Here is an 18,160-nt window from a genome sequence, read left to right as displayed (position 1 = left end):
TGTAATATAGCCTACACCATCACAATAAATCCATGTAATATAGCCTACACCATCACAATAAATCCATGTAATATAGCCTACACCATCACAATAAATCCATGTAATATAGCCTACACCATCACAATAAATCCATGTAATATAGCCTACACCATCACAATAAATCCATGTAATATAGCCTACACCATCACAATAAATCCATTATTTATTTTAAACAGGTTTAAAGAAACATGATATGAAGAAAATGTAGTTTTAAGAAGAACAGAATAGCATATACTCTTAGTTGTCCTTATGTTAGGTCATATGGCTGTGGGCTACACTAGTTCATTTAGCAGACAAGATTTGTTTTATAGTATTAAGAATACAATTGATCAAAGCTTAATAAAATAGAAACAATATTTTTTCCCAAAAATTTCTAAGGAAGTGCAAACATGAGGCTATTCTGTGTTGAGCGGTTAACAAAGAAACTGGTCCTCCTATAAGCTTCATTTAGATTTTTATGCAACTTTAGTTGTGATACAAGCATTGGGCTATATGTTTGTATTTTTTGTACATTCTAGGGCTGCATGATGTGACTTTTTTCAAATAATCAGAGTCCCATGAAAGGCATGAGCTTTGATTTGTTTCATGTGCAAGCTGCACACACTTCATCAGTCTTTCATTCACAATTTGACAAGCACTTGATAATGTTCTCACCAGGCCTCAAATTTCCCGGCAACATCCCCCTTGTGTGGCCGCAATGCAACTCAAAAAAATCCATGCCTATTGCGGCCAAAGTGGCCGTTGTGCCCTTGGGCTGAATATAATAATTATAATTCCCTTCTCCCGGCTGCCATGCTGTGAAGCACCTCTCACTCACATGGCTCTGTCAGATATCTACATTCTTATGAGCCAATTCCTGTCACGTGATTGGGTCCTTCTCACAGACATTTCAGCTAAGAAGTAGGCTACAAGTGAATGAAGACAGACATATCAGGGATGCAACTGCGCTCTTCCCTCTTACCAAATTCTAAGGTGCATATTGAAGATGTTAGAACTGTCCACATTTAGTCTACTTTTATCAGCCAACAAGATGAGTGGACCTAACAATCATCAAAATCACTAGCCTATGTCAATCTACTATCCCCCATAGTACAAAAGTTGATCAATTCTATTGGTCAACTTGTCCTTCTGTGCAAACCATGACAAGAAACAGAAACAATAACGCCTGGGGAAGGAACCAAAGGGTGTGACAGATATAGAGAAGGTAATCAAGAAGGTGATGAAGTCCAGGTGAGTCTGATGAGGCACAGGTGCACATAATGATGGTGACAGGTGTGCGTAATAATGAGCAGCCTGGTGACCTAGAGCGCTGGAGACGAAGTCTACGTGACAGTACCCCCTTTCTGACATGCGGCTCCAGCCGCATGACACCGACCAAAGGGATGATCCCGGGGACCAGGAGTGGACCGGTCGCCTCTACTGAGGCGCGGGAACCTGACGAGTCGGCTGAGGTGCGGGAACCTGATGAGCCGGGTGAGGCATGGAAGCCTGACGAGCTAGCTGAGGCATCCTCGATAGACTCGGCAACAGGCCAACCGAGTCTCGTTATGGCTGAGGCATGGAAGTCTGACGAACCGGCTAATGCATGCTCGGTTCTCCGGCAGCGGCACCCGGACCCGACGTTACCTATTAACACGCCTTTGGTGAGGCGTTATTCTGTAACGTGTAACGTGGAAGTCGGGAAGCAAGTAGAGGGAGTGAATCATTTAATAAATAAACTAACACAGACAAAACAAGTAACATGAGCAGCGTACAGACACAAAACAGAAACAATAATGCCTGGAGAAGGAAGCAAAGGGAGTGACAGATATAGGGAAGGTAATCAGAAAGGTCCAGGTGAGTCTGATGAAGCGCTGGTGCGCGTAACAATGGTGACAGGTGTGTGTAATAATGAGCAGCATGGTGACCTAGAGCGCCGGAGAGGGAGTTTGTGACAAGAACCCTATTCTCGTGGTTAATTTTCATGCCAACCAGGTATTCCTGTACTCAATGTGCTTAATATTAGAAAGGTTTATAAATAAATATACAGTTGAAATCGCGAAGTATACTTACACTTAGGTTGGAGTCATTAAAACGTGTTTTTCAACCACTTTACGCATTTCTTGTTAACAAACTATGGTTTTGGTAAGTCGGTTAGGACATTTACTTTGTGCATGACAGGACCACGTAGCCGTCATACTGCTCAGGAAGGAGACGCATTCTGTCTCCTAGAGATAAAAGTATCTATAGTATAAAAAAAAGTAAGAAAGTATCACAGTAAAGCGAGTCCTATATCGACATATCCTGAAAGCCGTTCAGCAAGAAAGAAGTCACTGCTCCAAAACCGCCATAAAAAAGCCAGACTATGGTTTGCAACTGCACATGGGGACAAAGATCATACTTTTTGGAGAAATGTCCTCTGGTCTGATGAAACAAAAATATAACTGTTTGGCCATAATGACCATTGTTATGTTTGGAGGAAAAACGGAGAGGCTTGCAAGCCGAAGAACACCATCCCAACCGTGAAGCACGGGGGTGGCAGCATCATGTTGTGGGGGTGCTTTGCAGCTGGAGGGACTGGTGCACTTCACAAAATAGATGGGATCATGAAGTAGGAAAATTATGTGGATACAGTATATATATACAACATCTCAAGACATCAGTCTTGAAGTTAAAGCTTGGTCGCAAATGGGTCTTCCAAATTGACAATGACCCCAAGCATACTTCCAAAGTTGTGGCAAAATGGCTGAAGGACAACAAAGTCAAGGTTTTGGAGTGGCCATCACAAAGCCCTGACCTCAATCCTATAGAAAAGTTGTGGATAGAACCGAAAAAGCTTGTGCGAGCAAGGAGGCCTACAAACATGACTCAGTTACACCAGCTCTGTCAGGAGGAATGGGCCAAAATTCACCCAACTTATTTGTGGAAGGCTTCCCGAAACGTTTGACCCAAGTTAAACTATTTAAAGGCAATGCAACCAAATTCTAATTGAGTGTATGTAAACGTATGACTACTGGGAATGTGATGAAAGAAAGAAAATATTATATAAATCATTCTCTCTACTATTTATTCTGACATTTGATATTCTTAAAATAAAGTGGTGATCCTAACTGACCTATGACAAGGAATGTTTACTAGGATTAAATGTCAGGAATTGAGAAAAACTGAGTTTAAATTTATTTGGCTAAGGTGTATGTAAACTTCTGACTTCAAGTGTAGTAGGCCTAGCCTACAGAAAGCTGATGGGATACTCCCCTTTTTAATAGAGGCCATAAAAACTGTTTTCTCACACAATTGCATAGCCTATATACATTTTGCGCAACATGAGCTCACAGGCTCTCATGAAGTGTTTGATTTGAGATTGATTAGAGGGACTATAGAGGGCTGAGTACCAGGCAGTTAGCAAGTTCAGTAGGCTACTAATGACCATCAGCAGTATCAGAGTTTGGAGAAGCCTAATTACTGTGACTAAATGGTCACATGGAATTTGACCCGTGTCCTGACTCGTGACTGCCATTGTGTCGGTAATGCGGTCATCATAACAGCCCTAGGATGGATGTGGGACTATTTTTCCCCCCCAATTTTGACGATGAGGAAATAGAACACATTTTCAGTGCGGCCCTCCGGCCCTCATGAAGACGGAATGCGGCCCCCGGGACAAAATTAGGTTGACACTTGTGGAGATCTGAGAAGAATTGATGTTGGTGACATGTTGAGAGCTCCATCTTACCCTCTGATAGGCTTGGTGGAATTTTGGCCGTATTGCTTACACCTGTCCAATCCTCTCAGATATCAAAATGTGTATAGAGGGTAGGATCTAAGTCAAGGGTTGTTTCAGGACAGGAACCCACAACACTTTGGGTATGTGGTGAACCTTCAGCACAACACTTTGGGTATGTGGTGAACCTTCAGCACAACACTTGAGGCACGGTTGGATGTTTCAATCCATTGCTGGACACACACAGATTTGCACAGATGTAAGCTGGACACCCTATCAGGCTGGTCAGGCAGTTCTGGGTATCTGGAGACCTGCTGTAAACCGTAAACAGAAATATAAATATTTCCACTGTTCTATCCAGCACAGCTTCATTCCAGCTTCATTCCAGCTAGTTAGATGTGCAACCACTGACTAACTATAGCTAGGGGCTTATCTCTATTCTAGCAATAAATACTGTAGTAGCAGTATGGTATCATTGAATAATAAAGCAATAAGGCCAGAGGGGGTATGTTTTATGGCCAATATACCACGGCTAAGGGCTGTGCTGGATACAGCCCTTAGCCATGGCATATTGGCCATATATCACAAACACCTGAGGTGCCTTATTGCTATTTTAAACTGGTTAACAAAGTAATTAGAGCAGTAAAAATACATGTTTTGTCATACCCGTGGTGTACGGTCTGATAAACCATGGCTGTCAGCCAATCAGCATTCAGGGTTCAAACCACCCAGTTTATAATATTATTTATGCCATGTCATTGTGGAATACTCCTTTCTGATTGGCTTAAAGGGCATTCCAGAGCATGCATTATTTCCTGATAACACACAGTATATTTGCACGGTAGAATTCAATGCCTATAGTTTATTTTCACACGTTTTGTTTGAACTGCTTTTGAAAACAAAAGTCTATTTGAAAACAGTATTGGTATTGTTGAATTCAATTTTCATAATAGCAAGCTAGGCCTGATGGTTTGTCTAGCTAAACTAGCAAGTCTGTTTGTTTGGTTACAACAGCAACTACTGTAGCTACAGTATCAAGTAAACGTGCTAGCTACTTCAGTAGTGGCAAATGTGTTAAATTATAGCCATGGTATTAAATGGATAATCAGCTCGGGCTCCATGCGTTCTCTGGAAAATAATGCAACTCCGTGGAAGGTCAGTTTAACTCCGGTAGCTGATTGTGGAACACACCTTCCACATCGTTCATTATTTTCCATAGAGCTCATAGCCCCTCTTTGATTATCCCTTACATATGCTTAGCTAGGTCTGGGCTGTATTAGATTCTGTATCAGCACCACAGAGCTCTCACTCCACGCGTCTCCCCACTGAACCGGCTTATAAATGTAATCCCCCAATTATTGCTGCTCCGTATTGTACTGCGCACCTGCATATTCATAATTAAAAGCTGGCAGATCTAATGAGAGTTGTGAAGACAAAACAGAAACCACATCTGCCTAGTCAACATCACAAGGCAAGTAAATAAATTAATAAATAAAGACAGGAAACATGTTGATGTGTGTTGTGAATGCAGGAGGAGGGAGCAGAGTGGGTCCTCAGCATCTTAACAAGGATCTTTTCATCCATGCTCTGCGTTTAATTAAGCTCTGGGATTCCAACCAATTAAAGTGTTGAGCCCCCAGGGCAAAGTACTTTTGATTGGTTCTTGACAGTTTCAATCAAATGCTTATTCCCACCCACGATGAGTCTTCAAGGGGATAGTTCAGATGATATTATATTACAGAACATTCGGACATAAATTTATGTAGAACAGACATTATTCTCTATCATGTAAAACAGAACATCCTGTCAGCTCTGCAACGGTGCGGCTAAGACTTGACAATAATGTATTACCTTTTTCTGGTAAGTAGTACATGTGTCCAACATTGTATCCAATTTGCTCGATTAGACAAATTAAATGGGACTCAGCGATATCTAGGGACGGGATTGTCCGCCATTTACATTAATTCATATTTAATTCCCCTTTGATCGATATATTTAGCATTCATTTGTACACGTCCTGTCCTGTTGATTCAGATGCAGAGAAGGCTATTGATTTTTTAATTCCCATTGAAAAGGTGAGGGCCACTTAAATTAGTGAAACACTCCGACTCGCGATTCATCTTCTGCTCTCATCCGTAGTGACAACTTGTTATTTCCCCTGCCTTAACTTCTATCCTCTATCCTGTTAATTAAAATGTGTGATAAAAGTGAGAGAGAAGGAGGGAGAGCGATAGAGAAGGATAACGACAGAGAGGGAGAGAGAGAAAGATGGGGAGAGAGAGAGAGATATCAAAGGGCTACATGGAAATAGCAGGAGAGTCAGGATTTCCTTTGAAAGTGAGTCATTATGAGCCCCAGTCAGATCCCATGGCAGGGGAGGAACAGGGCTGTCACTCTGGGCTTAGAGATGGAGCAGCCTGGGTCTCAGGTGGTTCTGGGGTGGTAGAGGGGGGTACGAAGGGTTAGGGGGTTGTAGGGACTAAAGAGTAGATAGGAAGAAGAGGGGGTTATTTGGGGGTAGTTGGTACTGGTGTGCTAGTCCTGAGGCTGTTGGGAAAACATAAGGTGTGTCCGCTCTTATCAAGTACAGAGTTGTAAGTGAATAATAACCCTTCATCTTTTCATTAGAATTAAATCTTCCAAGCAAGTTCATAGTCTTAGTCTCTGCATGTTTTTTCCTCCTTTTTTCCCCTTTTCAAAGTTTGTTTGTTCTACTGCATGCTAATTTGACTTAACTCTTTCCTCCCCCAAGAGAGGAGCAAGGTTATAGTATATAGAAAAGAAAGAGAAGAAAGATAAAGTTTTGATTAGGAGGAAGGGGAACACTTATCATGACATTTTTTAAATGACCAATGGTACATGGGTGGGATTGAAACAAAACAAAGAATGTCTGCTATCTGAAAGGAAAGTATTCTTATATTCTTCTTCAAGTTGGCAGTGTTATAAAAAGCAACTTAGTTAACACACATACAATATAAATGTATATGTGGAGTTGAACCCACAACTTTGGTGTTGCTACCAATATCCACCAAGCCACTGATCCATATTGACCTCATATGACATTGGAGTCATTGTCATTGTGAAGTTAATCTCTATAAAGTCATGTCACAATCCCTGTAATATTTTATCATTTGCATACACCTAAAGACATCCCCATTACATGACATACCTCCCGCTGGGCACAAATAAATGTCTATTCCACGTTTATACAACAATTTTATTGAAATTATGTGGAAACAACATTGATTCAACATGTGTGTGCCCAGTGGGCTTGTCCTTCTCCCTAAGTAAGAACAAGCAGCTCCCTTGGTAGTACCCTGACTGAGACGTGTGAGAGACAGTTATAGCACCAGCGCCGCACAAAGTGAGCAAGCCAACCGTGACCTAAACAGGGCCATTGTTACCAATTTTACCAGCATTTCATTATTTTCAGGTCTATAAACACTCTTTAAATGACCCACATCCCCCTCAGACCCCCCACCTATGGAGACTGTGGCTCTCGTCCAACCAGATGTTCACTTTCTCACAGCGTGAGGTTCTCCATCCCGCGCCCGCCTCCCCGTCAGGAAAATAGAGACAGTCTAATAATAAAATCCTACACACACACGCTAAAAGGAATGTTAGATTGGAAGATTAATAGAACATTCTCCTTGGTGACATTCTGTTCCATACAGCATGTTGGCTTTTATTATGAAGAGGGCACAACATGGCTACGTCCCAAACAGCACCCTATTCACTTACTAGTGCACTACTTTTGACCAGGGCCAATTGGGCCCTGGGGCCCTGCACTATGTAGGGAATCACATTCCATTTGGGATGCAGACATGCACTTTACTGGCTATCTCACGTACAGAAGCTTTCATTCTTACATTCACATATTCTGCACTAGGTAGGTGAACAGTGATAATGCAGAAGAACAATGTGTATCTGTTCATAGAGGATCAACCCTCTGAGCATCAGTTGCAAGGCCTTGCCCTTTATAAGGTCTTGCTATTAGAAACAAAGCCTGGAAGTACCCAATGTACTCCAAAGAGATGCAATTATAAGCCTATTCATTATAAGCAACATTCAATTCGGCAGCAATGTACATTTGGTCGACTACTCACACTTCTTCCACTGCTCTATCGTTCGCTACATCTCAGTCTGAATCTTCCATCATTGAAAGTCGTTTGTGGTGACGTCGTTTGTGATTGGATCGTCTCTAACCAATCAGAGTATCAAAGCTAATTATGTACTTCGAAAACGCTGCTTCACCCACGTGTATTCTGGCTCTGGCCCTACCCATTCATTTCTGGGACCAATCGGATGGCTCGAATGTGTTGGCATTCTAGAGGGGTCGGAGAAGAAACGTTCATGGGCGTGGTGTGGCGTTTGGCTGGAGCAATGAGTCTGGGTAGCCAAGCAAAATTTACATAGCAACTAGACCCACTGGAATCTAAGTTATGTTGAAGAGTTAAGTCAATGTTAAATTGTTTATCAATTGGCATTCACCATATTATAAGTGTGTAAAAGGATTCGTCACAATCACTTTTTGGGGTTCACCAAAACATTACAATCTTACAGAGACAGGTATTAGATTGGACTGGTTTCACTCAGCACCTGTGAAATAATGGATGGAGTGACAGCCACTATGAGATGTAATTCCCATGATAGAGCCATCTTTCTCTCTCCCCTGAGGTATCTTCTGAGCTGGACTCTGGCCTGCCTCCAGTCTGTACGCTCACACTGTGTTTGAGGACACAGTCTGACTATGCCAGCAACACCACTGAGCACACACACACACACACACACACACACACACACACACACACACACAGTAATCCCCCCCACACACACACACTCAAACACAAATGCACCATCACGCCAGCTACACCACAGAGGAAACACCCAACACCGCCCATTTTTGTTTCAATTATCTGCTGGGTCAAGTTCAGACAGGTGGGTAAGAGGGTCAGGTGGTTTAATTTAGCCGCATACAGCCATGAGCAGGCTAGGGTCTAGCAGGCTAGCATCTATGCCAGGGGGACAAAGGCTGTAGGAGAATATAGTTACTGTAGATACTGTAGTTTTTGCCCTGGAGTGGGAAGATTGGGTATAGCTGCCCCCAGTATTGTATAATCATGGGAGGATATAGCTAAAGATATTGTAGTTTATCCAAGGGTTAGTTGTGGCATGGAGTGTGGAGTGTGATCCTAGACACCCCCATTCTCCCTGGGCTATGGTACAGCCACTTGGATGGTTGGGTGGTTGGATAGTTGGCTGGTTGAATAGTTGGATTGTTAAATGGTTGGTTGGATGGATGGATGGTTGGTTGGATTGTTTGATGGTTGAATCGTTGGTTGGATGGATGGTTGGATATTCGTCTTCTGTTGTTTATGATTTGGTACCTGTTAATTCTGTGATTCAGACCTTTCAATCTTAGTTGAAAATAACTAAATTCCCTATGAGCAAAAGACATTGAAAATAAGTATTTTGGGTTGAAAAGACATTGAAAATCAGTCAGTCTGTGATATGTACCCATGTCTGTTTTTCTCTTGCCATTCTATTGTCATACTTGGCCAACAGTGGTGGAAAAGGTACTCAATTGTCATACTTGGCCACCAGTGGTTGAAAAGGTACTCAAGTAAAAGTGAAGATACCTTAATAGAAAATGCCTCAAGTAAAAGCAAAAGTTACCCAATAAAATGCAAAAAGTTTAAAAGTTTCTGGTTTTAAATGTACTTACTGAAAGTACAGTAGTGAAAGAAATACTCAATTGTCATACTTGAGTAAAAGTAAATGCTATACATCAATTCCTTATATTAAGCAAACCAGACAGTATAATTTTCTTGTTTTTAAAATGTACGGACAGACAGGCACACTTCAACACTCAAACATAATTTAGAAATGCAGTGTTTGTGTATAGTCCATCAGATCAGAGGCAGTGGGAATGTGGTTGAAGGTGCATGAATTGGACAATACTTCTGTCCTGCCTGAGAATTCTAAATCTTTTTGGTACTTTTTGGTGTCAGGGAAAATGTATGGGAGTAAAAAGTACATCTTTATGGGTCCTCACGAGTGGGGCAGTGGTCTATTGCACTGCAGTGCAAGCTAGAGATTCTGGGTTTGAGTCCAGGCTCTGTCGCAGCTGGCCATGACCAGGAGACCCATGGGTTGTTGCACAATTGGCCCAGCCTCATCTGGGCTAGGCTGGCAGGAATGTCCTTATCCCATTGTGCACTAGTGACTCCTGTGGTGGGATGGGTACAGTGCACACTGACACTGTCGCCAGGTGTATGGTGTTTTTTCCAACTCATTGGTGCTTCTGGCTTAAGTGTGTCAAAAAGCTGTGCAGCTTGTTTGGGTTGTGCTTCAAAGGATACACGGCTCTCAACCCTCTCCTGAGTCCATATGGGAGTTGCAGTAATGAGACAAGACTGTAACTACCAATTGGATACTGAGAAAATGGGGTTAAACATCTTTATGTTAGTGGAGTAAAAGTTGTCAAAAATGTGAATAGTAAAGCACAGATACCCAAAAAAACGACTTCCTTTACAATATTTTAACTTAAGTACTTTACACCACAGTTGGCCACACTTGGCTTTTTAGAGACCTTCTCCTTCGGAAACCTTGAGAGCTCAAAGATGGTAGGACAGAGGGGGGGGCAGGTACAGCGTTGCAGCGTGGGAGATCAACTGACGACGCATGCTCCGACATACAACCCCAGCATCACAGCCACTGTCGCTGCACACATAACCATTAGCTGCTAGATGTCACTGTGTGTTGTCCAACACTGCTGGGAGAGCAACGTTCCTTACAGGCTAATGTAGATTTATTTTATTAGAATGCCAGAGACTAGATTGAATGATGACTTACAAGAAGAATAGGATTATTATTGTGTTTATTTTTCTGCATGGGAACTAACCGCTTTTATGGTTTTTAATGCTCTTGATTGATGGGGATATGTAAAGTTTCTCTGTGTGTTGTAGTCTGAAGAATGTGATTCAGAGGATGAGCCATTTCACACCTGTGTGACCTTTTGAACTGTAGTATTGAAAGTAAATGTAAACAAGACACGAGCCTATTTGTAATGGTAATAAATGTTGTGACCCACAAACGTGTGATAAAGCAGGCTAGAACAGTACACAGTTATTGGACATGCAATTAAAGATAATGCCCTAAAATGAAAGTGTTAAATTGTGACATTAGGAAGTGTGGCCATAACTTTCAGCCTGTATAAGTCTTTCCTCAGCCCTTAACCCTTAGTCACTGCCCTCTACATTATTAGAAAGAGCTACATGGGTATCAGCTGAATTGAAACTCAGCTTGGATTGAGCTACATGTATTATAATAAAGATAAATACACAGTCATTCCCCTCAGATCTTCAATGATTGTCTTAGATCAAGAAGAGAAGAGAGGGTCAAACTGTACTCCCAGTCTTACTCTCACAGTGCCCTGGTGGATATACACAGAAAGACATACCCTAGCTCCCAGACAGACAGACAGACAGACAGACATACCCTAGCACCCAGGCAGACATACCCTAGCACCCAGACAGACATACCCTAGCTCCCAGACAGACAGACAGACAGACAGACCCTAGCACCCAGGCAGACATACCCTAGCACCCAGACAGACATACCCTAGCTCCCAGACAGACAAACAGACAGACAGACAGACAGACAGAGACAGACAGACAGACAGACAGACAGACAGACAGACAGACCCTAGCACCCAGACAGACATACCCTAGCTCCCAGACAGACAGACAGACAGACAGACATACCCTAGCACCCAGGCAGACATATCCTAGCACCCAGACAGACATACCCTTGCTCCCAGATAGACAGACAGACAGACAGACATACCCTAGCACCCAGGCAGACAGACATACCCTAGCTCCCAGACAGACAGACATACCCTAGCTCCCAGACAGACAGACACTAGCTCCCAGACAGACAGACCCTAGCTCCCAGACAGACAGACATATGCTAGCTCCCAGACAGACAGACATACCCTAGCTCCCAGACAGACAGACACTAGCTCCCAGACAGACAGACCCTAGCTCCCAGACAGACAGACATATGCTAGCTCCCAGACAAGCAGACATACCCTAGCACCCAGACAGACAGACATACCCTAGCTCCCAGGCAGACAGACATACACTAGCTCCCAGGCAGACAGAGATACATACCCTAGCTCCCAGGCAGACAGACATACATACCCTAGCTCCCAGGCAGACAGACATACATACCCTAGCTCCCAGACAGACAGACATACGCTAGCTCCCAGACAGACAGACATACACTAGCTCCCAGACAGACAGACATACACTAGCTTCCAGACAGATAGACATACACTAGCTCCCAGACAGACAGACATACACTAGCTCCCAGGCAGACAGACATACACTAGCTCCCAGGCAGATAGACATACACTAGCTCCCAGACAGATAGACATACACTAGCTCCCAGGCAGACAGACATACACTAGCTCCCAGGCAGATAGACATACATTAGCTCCCAGACAGATAGACATACACTAGCTCCCAGGCAGATAGACATACACTAGCTCCCAGGCAGACAGACATACACTAGCTCCCAGGCAGATAGACATACACTAGCTCCCAGACAGATAGACATACACTAGCTCCCAGGCAGATAGACATACACTAGCTCCCAGACAGATAGACATACACTAGCTCCCAGGCAGATAGACATACACTAGCTCCCAGGCAGATAGACATACACTAGCTCCCAGGCAGACAGACATACACTAGCTCCCAGGCAGACAGACATACACTAGCTCCCAGGCAGACAGACATACCCTAGCTCCCAGGCAGACAGACATACCCTAGCACCCACACAAAGGAAGTTTAAAAGAAAGAGTGTAGAGCAAAATGGCTGTGGGGCTCCCGGAAAGACTTTCAAAGCTTCTCAGTAAGTCAGATGATGTGGTATACCGTCATGTGAAACAAACAGTACCACTTTCCCTTTGAAAACCATGGATGCTATTTGAATACTCACTTCTTAGTGGCCCTCGAACAATACACTGATATTGGTGCTTTGCTGGAACTCAAAAGCTCTTTACACAAAAGGCAGAGGAGAGGAAATAAATGGGAGAATATAAGCTGGTAGAATACTGAATTGTGCTGAAGCCAGCTCTCTCTCTGTCTCAGTCTATATCTCCATCTTTCTCTCTCTCACTTTTTTCTCTCACTCTCTCACTGTCTCTCTTAGTATTTATGATGGTACTGTATCTGGAGGAGAAGTAAAGGAGAGGAAGGAGAAAGGATGGTGGAATGAGAATTCAGAGAACAATCTAATTTATCCTCATAACTTATTTAATAACTTCTGGGGAGAGTTCATGTTGTTGAACTTTTGCTTAACGCGTGCGGGTAGGATCTCTGAGTTTTAGTTCCCTTTTAATGTGACATATGAACTAAGGCTAGTTTATCCGACATACAAAGACTGTGGCTAGTTAGTTTGTTCTTCCCCCACTGTGAACAACAGCCTGAGGCCAGAGAAGGACTGTTGTCAGGCTAATAATAAACTCCATGGCTACATACATCTGAAGTGTGTTCTCTCTGTCTCTGACTTTGGCCTGTAGCTTGGACAACAGATGGAATGTTAGGGTTTGAACCCCAGTCTGATGCATCACACACATACACTGTAGCCTCGTTATACACTGTAGCCTCGTTATACACTGTAGCCTCGTTATACACTGTAGCCTCGTTATACACTGTAGCCTCGTTATACACTGTAGCCTCGTTATACACTGTAGCCTCGTTATACACTCTAGCCTCGTTATACACTGTAGCCTCATTATACACTTTAGCCTCGTTATACACTGTAGCCTCGTTATACACTCTAGCCTCGTTATACACTGTAGCCTCGTTATTGTGTTACTATTTCCTATTCTAGGAAAAAAATGTTTTTTTGTACTTTGTATTTCTGAATTGTTAGGAAAGACCTCGTAAATAAGCATTTCAGAGTAAAGTCTACATTTGTTGTATTCGGCGCATGTGACAAATAACATTTGATTTCACACTAACAAACACACACTCTAACAAAACGGCGGTGATAATGCTGCGTCTCTCTCTCTCTCTCTCTCTCTCTCTCTCCCTCTCTCTCTCTCCTCTCTCCTCACACAGACAGCAGAGATATGTTGTGTGTGTTGACTGTGGAGGCAAAACCAGTCTGTGTGTGAGCACTTATGTGCATACATACAGTACTTACATGTGTGGGTATGCTGTCGCTTAGCTAACCCAGTATATATCTGGGGTGATATAGCAGTAGCTTAAAAAAAGAGATGAATTAAGTCCCATGTTCAGTGGTTCTGTCTCTGTCAGCCTGCACCACCTGTCCAGGCTTTAATGAGAACGGGAGAGACAAAGATGATGGAGGGTCAATTACACCTCCATGTTATAGACCAGAGGTATGAACTGAATGCTAGTTCACCTTTCATTACCACCCCCTGCTACAGGGTTAAGGGTTAAGGGTTGCACCAGTTAGTGAAAGACAGTGAAGTTGTGATTGAGGGTTTTACTCTAACAGATAGAGATATCAGATCTTCTTTGAGGAGGGGAAGAGTCAGACAGTGTATTAGATGTGGTTGTAATGAGAAGATGAAATTGGTAGAGTAGAGACTCACCTTTCCAGGGCTGAAAGAGGTTAACAGAAACGTGTAGTATATTTGAGGTGTATTGTAGTTGAGGTTTTTAAAAGGCTTCTGAAGTTTGTAATTTCCACTTTGAAATTTCAGGCTTGATTTTCCTTTACCCCTACAAAAATCTCCATTAATTATCATCCACATAATAATAAAAATGTTGTGTTGCTGCAGGATTATTTTCCTGGTGTAGCAAACTGGCTCAAATTAAGATCCTACATCTGTAAGTCATCTAAACAACCATATTTCCTCCACCAGATCCGATGGACTAAGACAGCAGGCAGTGTGTCTGACCGCTTCCAGGACTCGAGTGTGTTTAACGAGACGCTGCACATCACCAAGATCCAGAGACACCAAGGGGGACGCTACTACTGCAAGGCTGAGAACGGCTTGGGCTCCCCGGCCATCAAGTCCATACGGGTCGACGTCTACTGTAAGTCCTGCAAATTACCGTCGGACACAGTGGTTGGGCCAACATTGTTTTCTTGTTATCTCAGTGTACCTTCTCAATGTTGCATCAAATCCAAAGTAACGAGTCAGTATACGGTTCTTGTTTCATTTTCAACTAGATTTCAACCACAACGGTAAGGTTTGGTTTTTCCTCTGAGTACATTTGTTATTTTTGTATTAAACCTTTGTTTAACGAGGCAAGTCAGTTAAGAACAAATTCTTATTTACAATGACGACCTAGGAACAGTGGGTTAACTGCCTTGTTCAGCGGCAGAACGACAGCTTTTTACCTTGTTAGCTCGGGAATTCGATCTAGCGACTTTTGGTTACTGTCCCAACGCTCTAACCACTAGGCTACCTGTCGCCCCAAAATGCTTTCTTTCCAGAGGTGCTTTGGTGATGCTCTGTGTATCCAGATTGTTGATTAAATTAAAAAGGCACTTTATTGTCATGTTGTGTCTATCCATGTACTGTAAGTACTCTGGTTTCAATCCCGGCCCCATAAAATGGAAATGTCTGTTGGGATCCATTAAACTGAATGGCCATACACTGTATTGTTTTTATTGATCGGCCATTGATTGTCCTGTTCACCTCATCAATTGATGAGTGGTGAAGACACACGTCAGTGCACTTCCATCACAGCTACAACCCCCCCTCCAGGCTGTTCCTCTGCACTACGACTCCAGTTACTACGAGTTAACTCAGAATTTTAAAGGGTGTGAATAGGTGTGGTTTTGCATAAATATCCAATGACAATGTCTGTAAGAGTGTAAGAAAAACAGGTTGCAAGGTATGTTATTTGTAACACAGTTACCAACATCTGATGCAGTGTAAACATTCTATGTGGAACCAGCATTGCCGGTTTCCTCTATCTTCAGACTGCAATTGATTGAGTTGGGGTCCTAGACCAGACACTGTGTGTTTTTGTTGGAGAAATTGTACAGTGGCTATCAGTCTTAACAATCCAACCCAGTAGGTTCCAACCGAGCCAAACCCAGTAGGTTCCAGCTGAGCCAAACCCAGTAGGTTCCAGCCGAGCCAAACCCAGTTGGTTCCAGCCGTGCCAAACCCAGTAGGTTCCAGCCGAGCCAAACCCAGTAGGTTCCAGCCGAGCCAAACGCCGTAGGTTCTAGCCATGCCAAACCCAGTAGGTTCAGGCGGTGCCAAACCCAGTAGGTTCATGTCTAGCCAAACCCAGTAGGTTCCAACCGAGCCAAACCCAGTAGGTTCAAGCCGTGCCAAACCCAGTGGGTTCCAGCCTAGCCAAACCCAGTAGGTTCCAGCCGTGCCAAACACAGTGGGTTCCAGCCGTGCCAAACACAGTGGGTTCCAGCCCTGCCAAACTCAGTAGGTTTCAGCCGTGCCAAACCCAGTAGGTTCCAGCCATGCCAAACCCAGTAGGTTCATGCCTAGCCAAACTCAGTAGGTTCCAGCCTAGCCAAACGCAGTAGGTTCATGCTTAGCCAAACCCAGTAGGTTCATGCTTAGCCAAACCCAGTAGGTTCCAGACCAGCCAAACGCAGAGTAGGTTCATGCCTATCCAAACGCAGTAGGTTCCAGCCTAGCCAAACGCAGTAGGTTCCAGCCTAGCCAAACGTAGTAGGTTCCAGCATAGCCAAACACTGTAGGTTCCAGCCGTGCCAAACCCAGTAGGTTCATGCCTAGCCAAACCCAGTGGGTTCCAGCCTAGCCAAATGCAGTAGGTTAATTCCTAGCCAAAGCCAGTAGGTTCCAGCCTAGCAAAACCAAGTAGGTTCATGCCTAGCCAAAACTAGTAGGTTCCAGCCGAGCCAAACCCAGTAGGTTCCAGCCTAGCCAAATGCTGTAGGTTCCAGCCTAATGCAGTATGTTCCAGCCTTGCCAAACGCAGTAGGTTCCAGCCTAGCCAAACGCAGTAGGTTCCAGCCATGCCAAACCCAGTAGGTTCCAGCTGTGCCAAACCCAGTAGGTTCATGCCTAGCCAAACTCAGTAGGTTCCAGACTAGCCAAACGCAGTAGGATCATGCTTAGCCAAACCCAGTAGGTTCCAGCCCAGCCAAACGCCGAGTAGGTCCATGCCTAGCCAAATGCAGTAGGTTCCAGCCTAGCCAAACGCAGTAGGTTCCAGCCTAGCCAAACGTAGTAGGTTCCAGCATAGCCAAACACGGTAGGTTCATGCCTAGCCAAACCCAGTAGGTTCCAGCTTAGCCAAATGCAGTAGGTTAATTCCTAGCCAAACCCAGTAGGTTCCAGCCTAGCCAAACCCAGTAGGTTCATGCCTAGCCAAAACTAGTAGGTTCCAGCCGAGCCAAACCCAGTAGGTTCCAGCCTTGCCAAACGCTGTAGGTTCCAGCCATGCCAAACTCAGTAGGTTCCAGCCGTGCCAAACCCAGTAGGTTCCAGCCGTGCCAAACCCAGTAAGTTCCAGCTGTGCCAAACCCAGTAGGTTCCAGCCATGCCAAATCCAGCAAGTTCCAGCCTAGCCAAACTAGCCATTTCAATAGTGAGGTCTGATTGGAGTTGTCCGGGGCACCTTTTTTAGCTGCAATCCACAACTTCACAGAGGTGCACTTAAATGAAGGATGGTTGCTCTCGTCTGAACCCTAGACAAGCAAAAATCATCTGTCCCAGACAAACCAACTTCAAGCACTTAAAACCAGCACTTTCCCTTCCGTAACATCACTGCCAGTGATAAACTTTGGGCTTGTGTTCTCCTCTTCTCCCACTCTCTCTGTGGCAGAACACAGAGCAGTCTGCAGTGCTGTCTCTGTCTCTCCTCTCTGTCTCCCCTTTCTGCCTCTCCTCTCTCCGCTGCTTCTCCTCTCTCCTCTGCCTCGCCTCTCTCCTCTGTCTCGATCTCTCTCCTCTGTCTCGCCTCTCTGCCTCGCCTCTCTCTGCCTCTCTTCTCTGCCTCTCCTTTCTGCCTCTCGTCGGCCTCTGCCTCTGCTTTTGCTTCTGCTTCTGCCTCTTCTCTCCTCTTCTCTTCTCTCCTCTCATTTCCTTGTCAAGGCAGGGGTTAAGAAAAAACGCTTTCATCTGACATCCAAAGCCTCTCTTCCATCTGCCAATCACTCTTCTCAGTCTGTCACAACGGGCAGGGTCTGTCTGTGTGGCTGGTGTTTATCCACACTGTCGCCAAGGCTCTTTCTATGCCTGTTCTCTCTTTCCTTCTGTCTCAATTTCCCCTTTCTATTTCCCTCTCTCTCTCTCCTTTCTCTCTCTCTCTCTCTCTCTCTCTCTCTCTATTTCCCTCCCTGTCTCCTCTTGGCCCCTGCATGTCTGTGTGGCTCTCAGTCGTTGTACCTGTATATTAGTTCTGACGTGAGCAAGGGCTTTGGAATAGGTGA

At 44.1% G+C, this 18,160-nt stretch overlaps 1 protein-coding gene across 1 annotated transcript in view; it reads left to right on the top strand.

Annotated features, from left to right (window-relative positions):
* The window catches only part of LOC112217847 (MAM domain-containing glycosylphosphatidylinositol anchor protein 2-like), a 345,651-nt gene that overhangs the window by 122,996 nt on the left and 204,495 nt on the right, over window positions 1-18,160 (top strand). The window contains exon 3 of the mRNA XM_042300909.1: window positions 14,643-14,817. Within this exon, the coding sequence (XP_042156843.1) occupies window positions 14,643-14,817 (175 nt within the window). The remainder of the gene's footprint in view (window positions 1-14,642; window positions 14,818-18,160) is intronic.

This window comes from Oncorhynchus tshawytscha, linkage group LG18 (assembly GCF_018296145.1).
Source record: "Oncorhynchus tshawytscha isolate Ot180627B linkage group LG18, Otsh_v2.0, whole genome shotgun sequence".
Classification (NCBI taxonomy): domain Eukaryota; kingdom Metazoa; phylum Chordata; class Actinopteri; order Salmoniformes; family Salmonidae; genus Oncorhynchus; species Oncorhynchus tshawytscha.
Note: the sequence above shows the minus strand (reverse complement) of the source record. Positions and strands in the feature narration are given on the sequence as shown.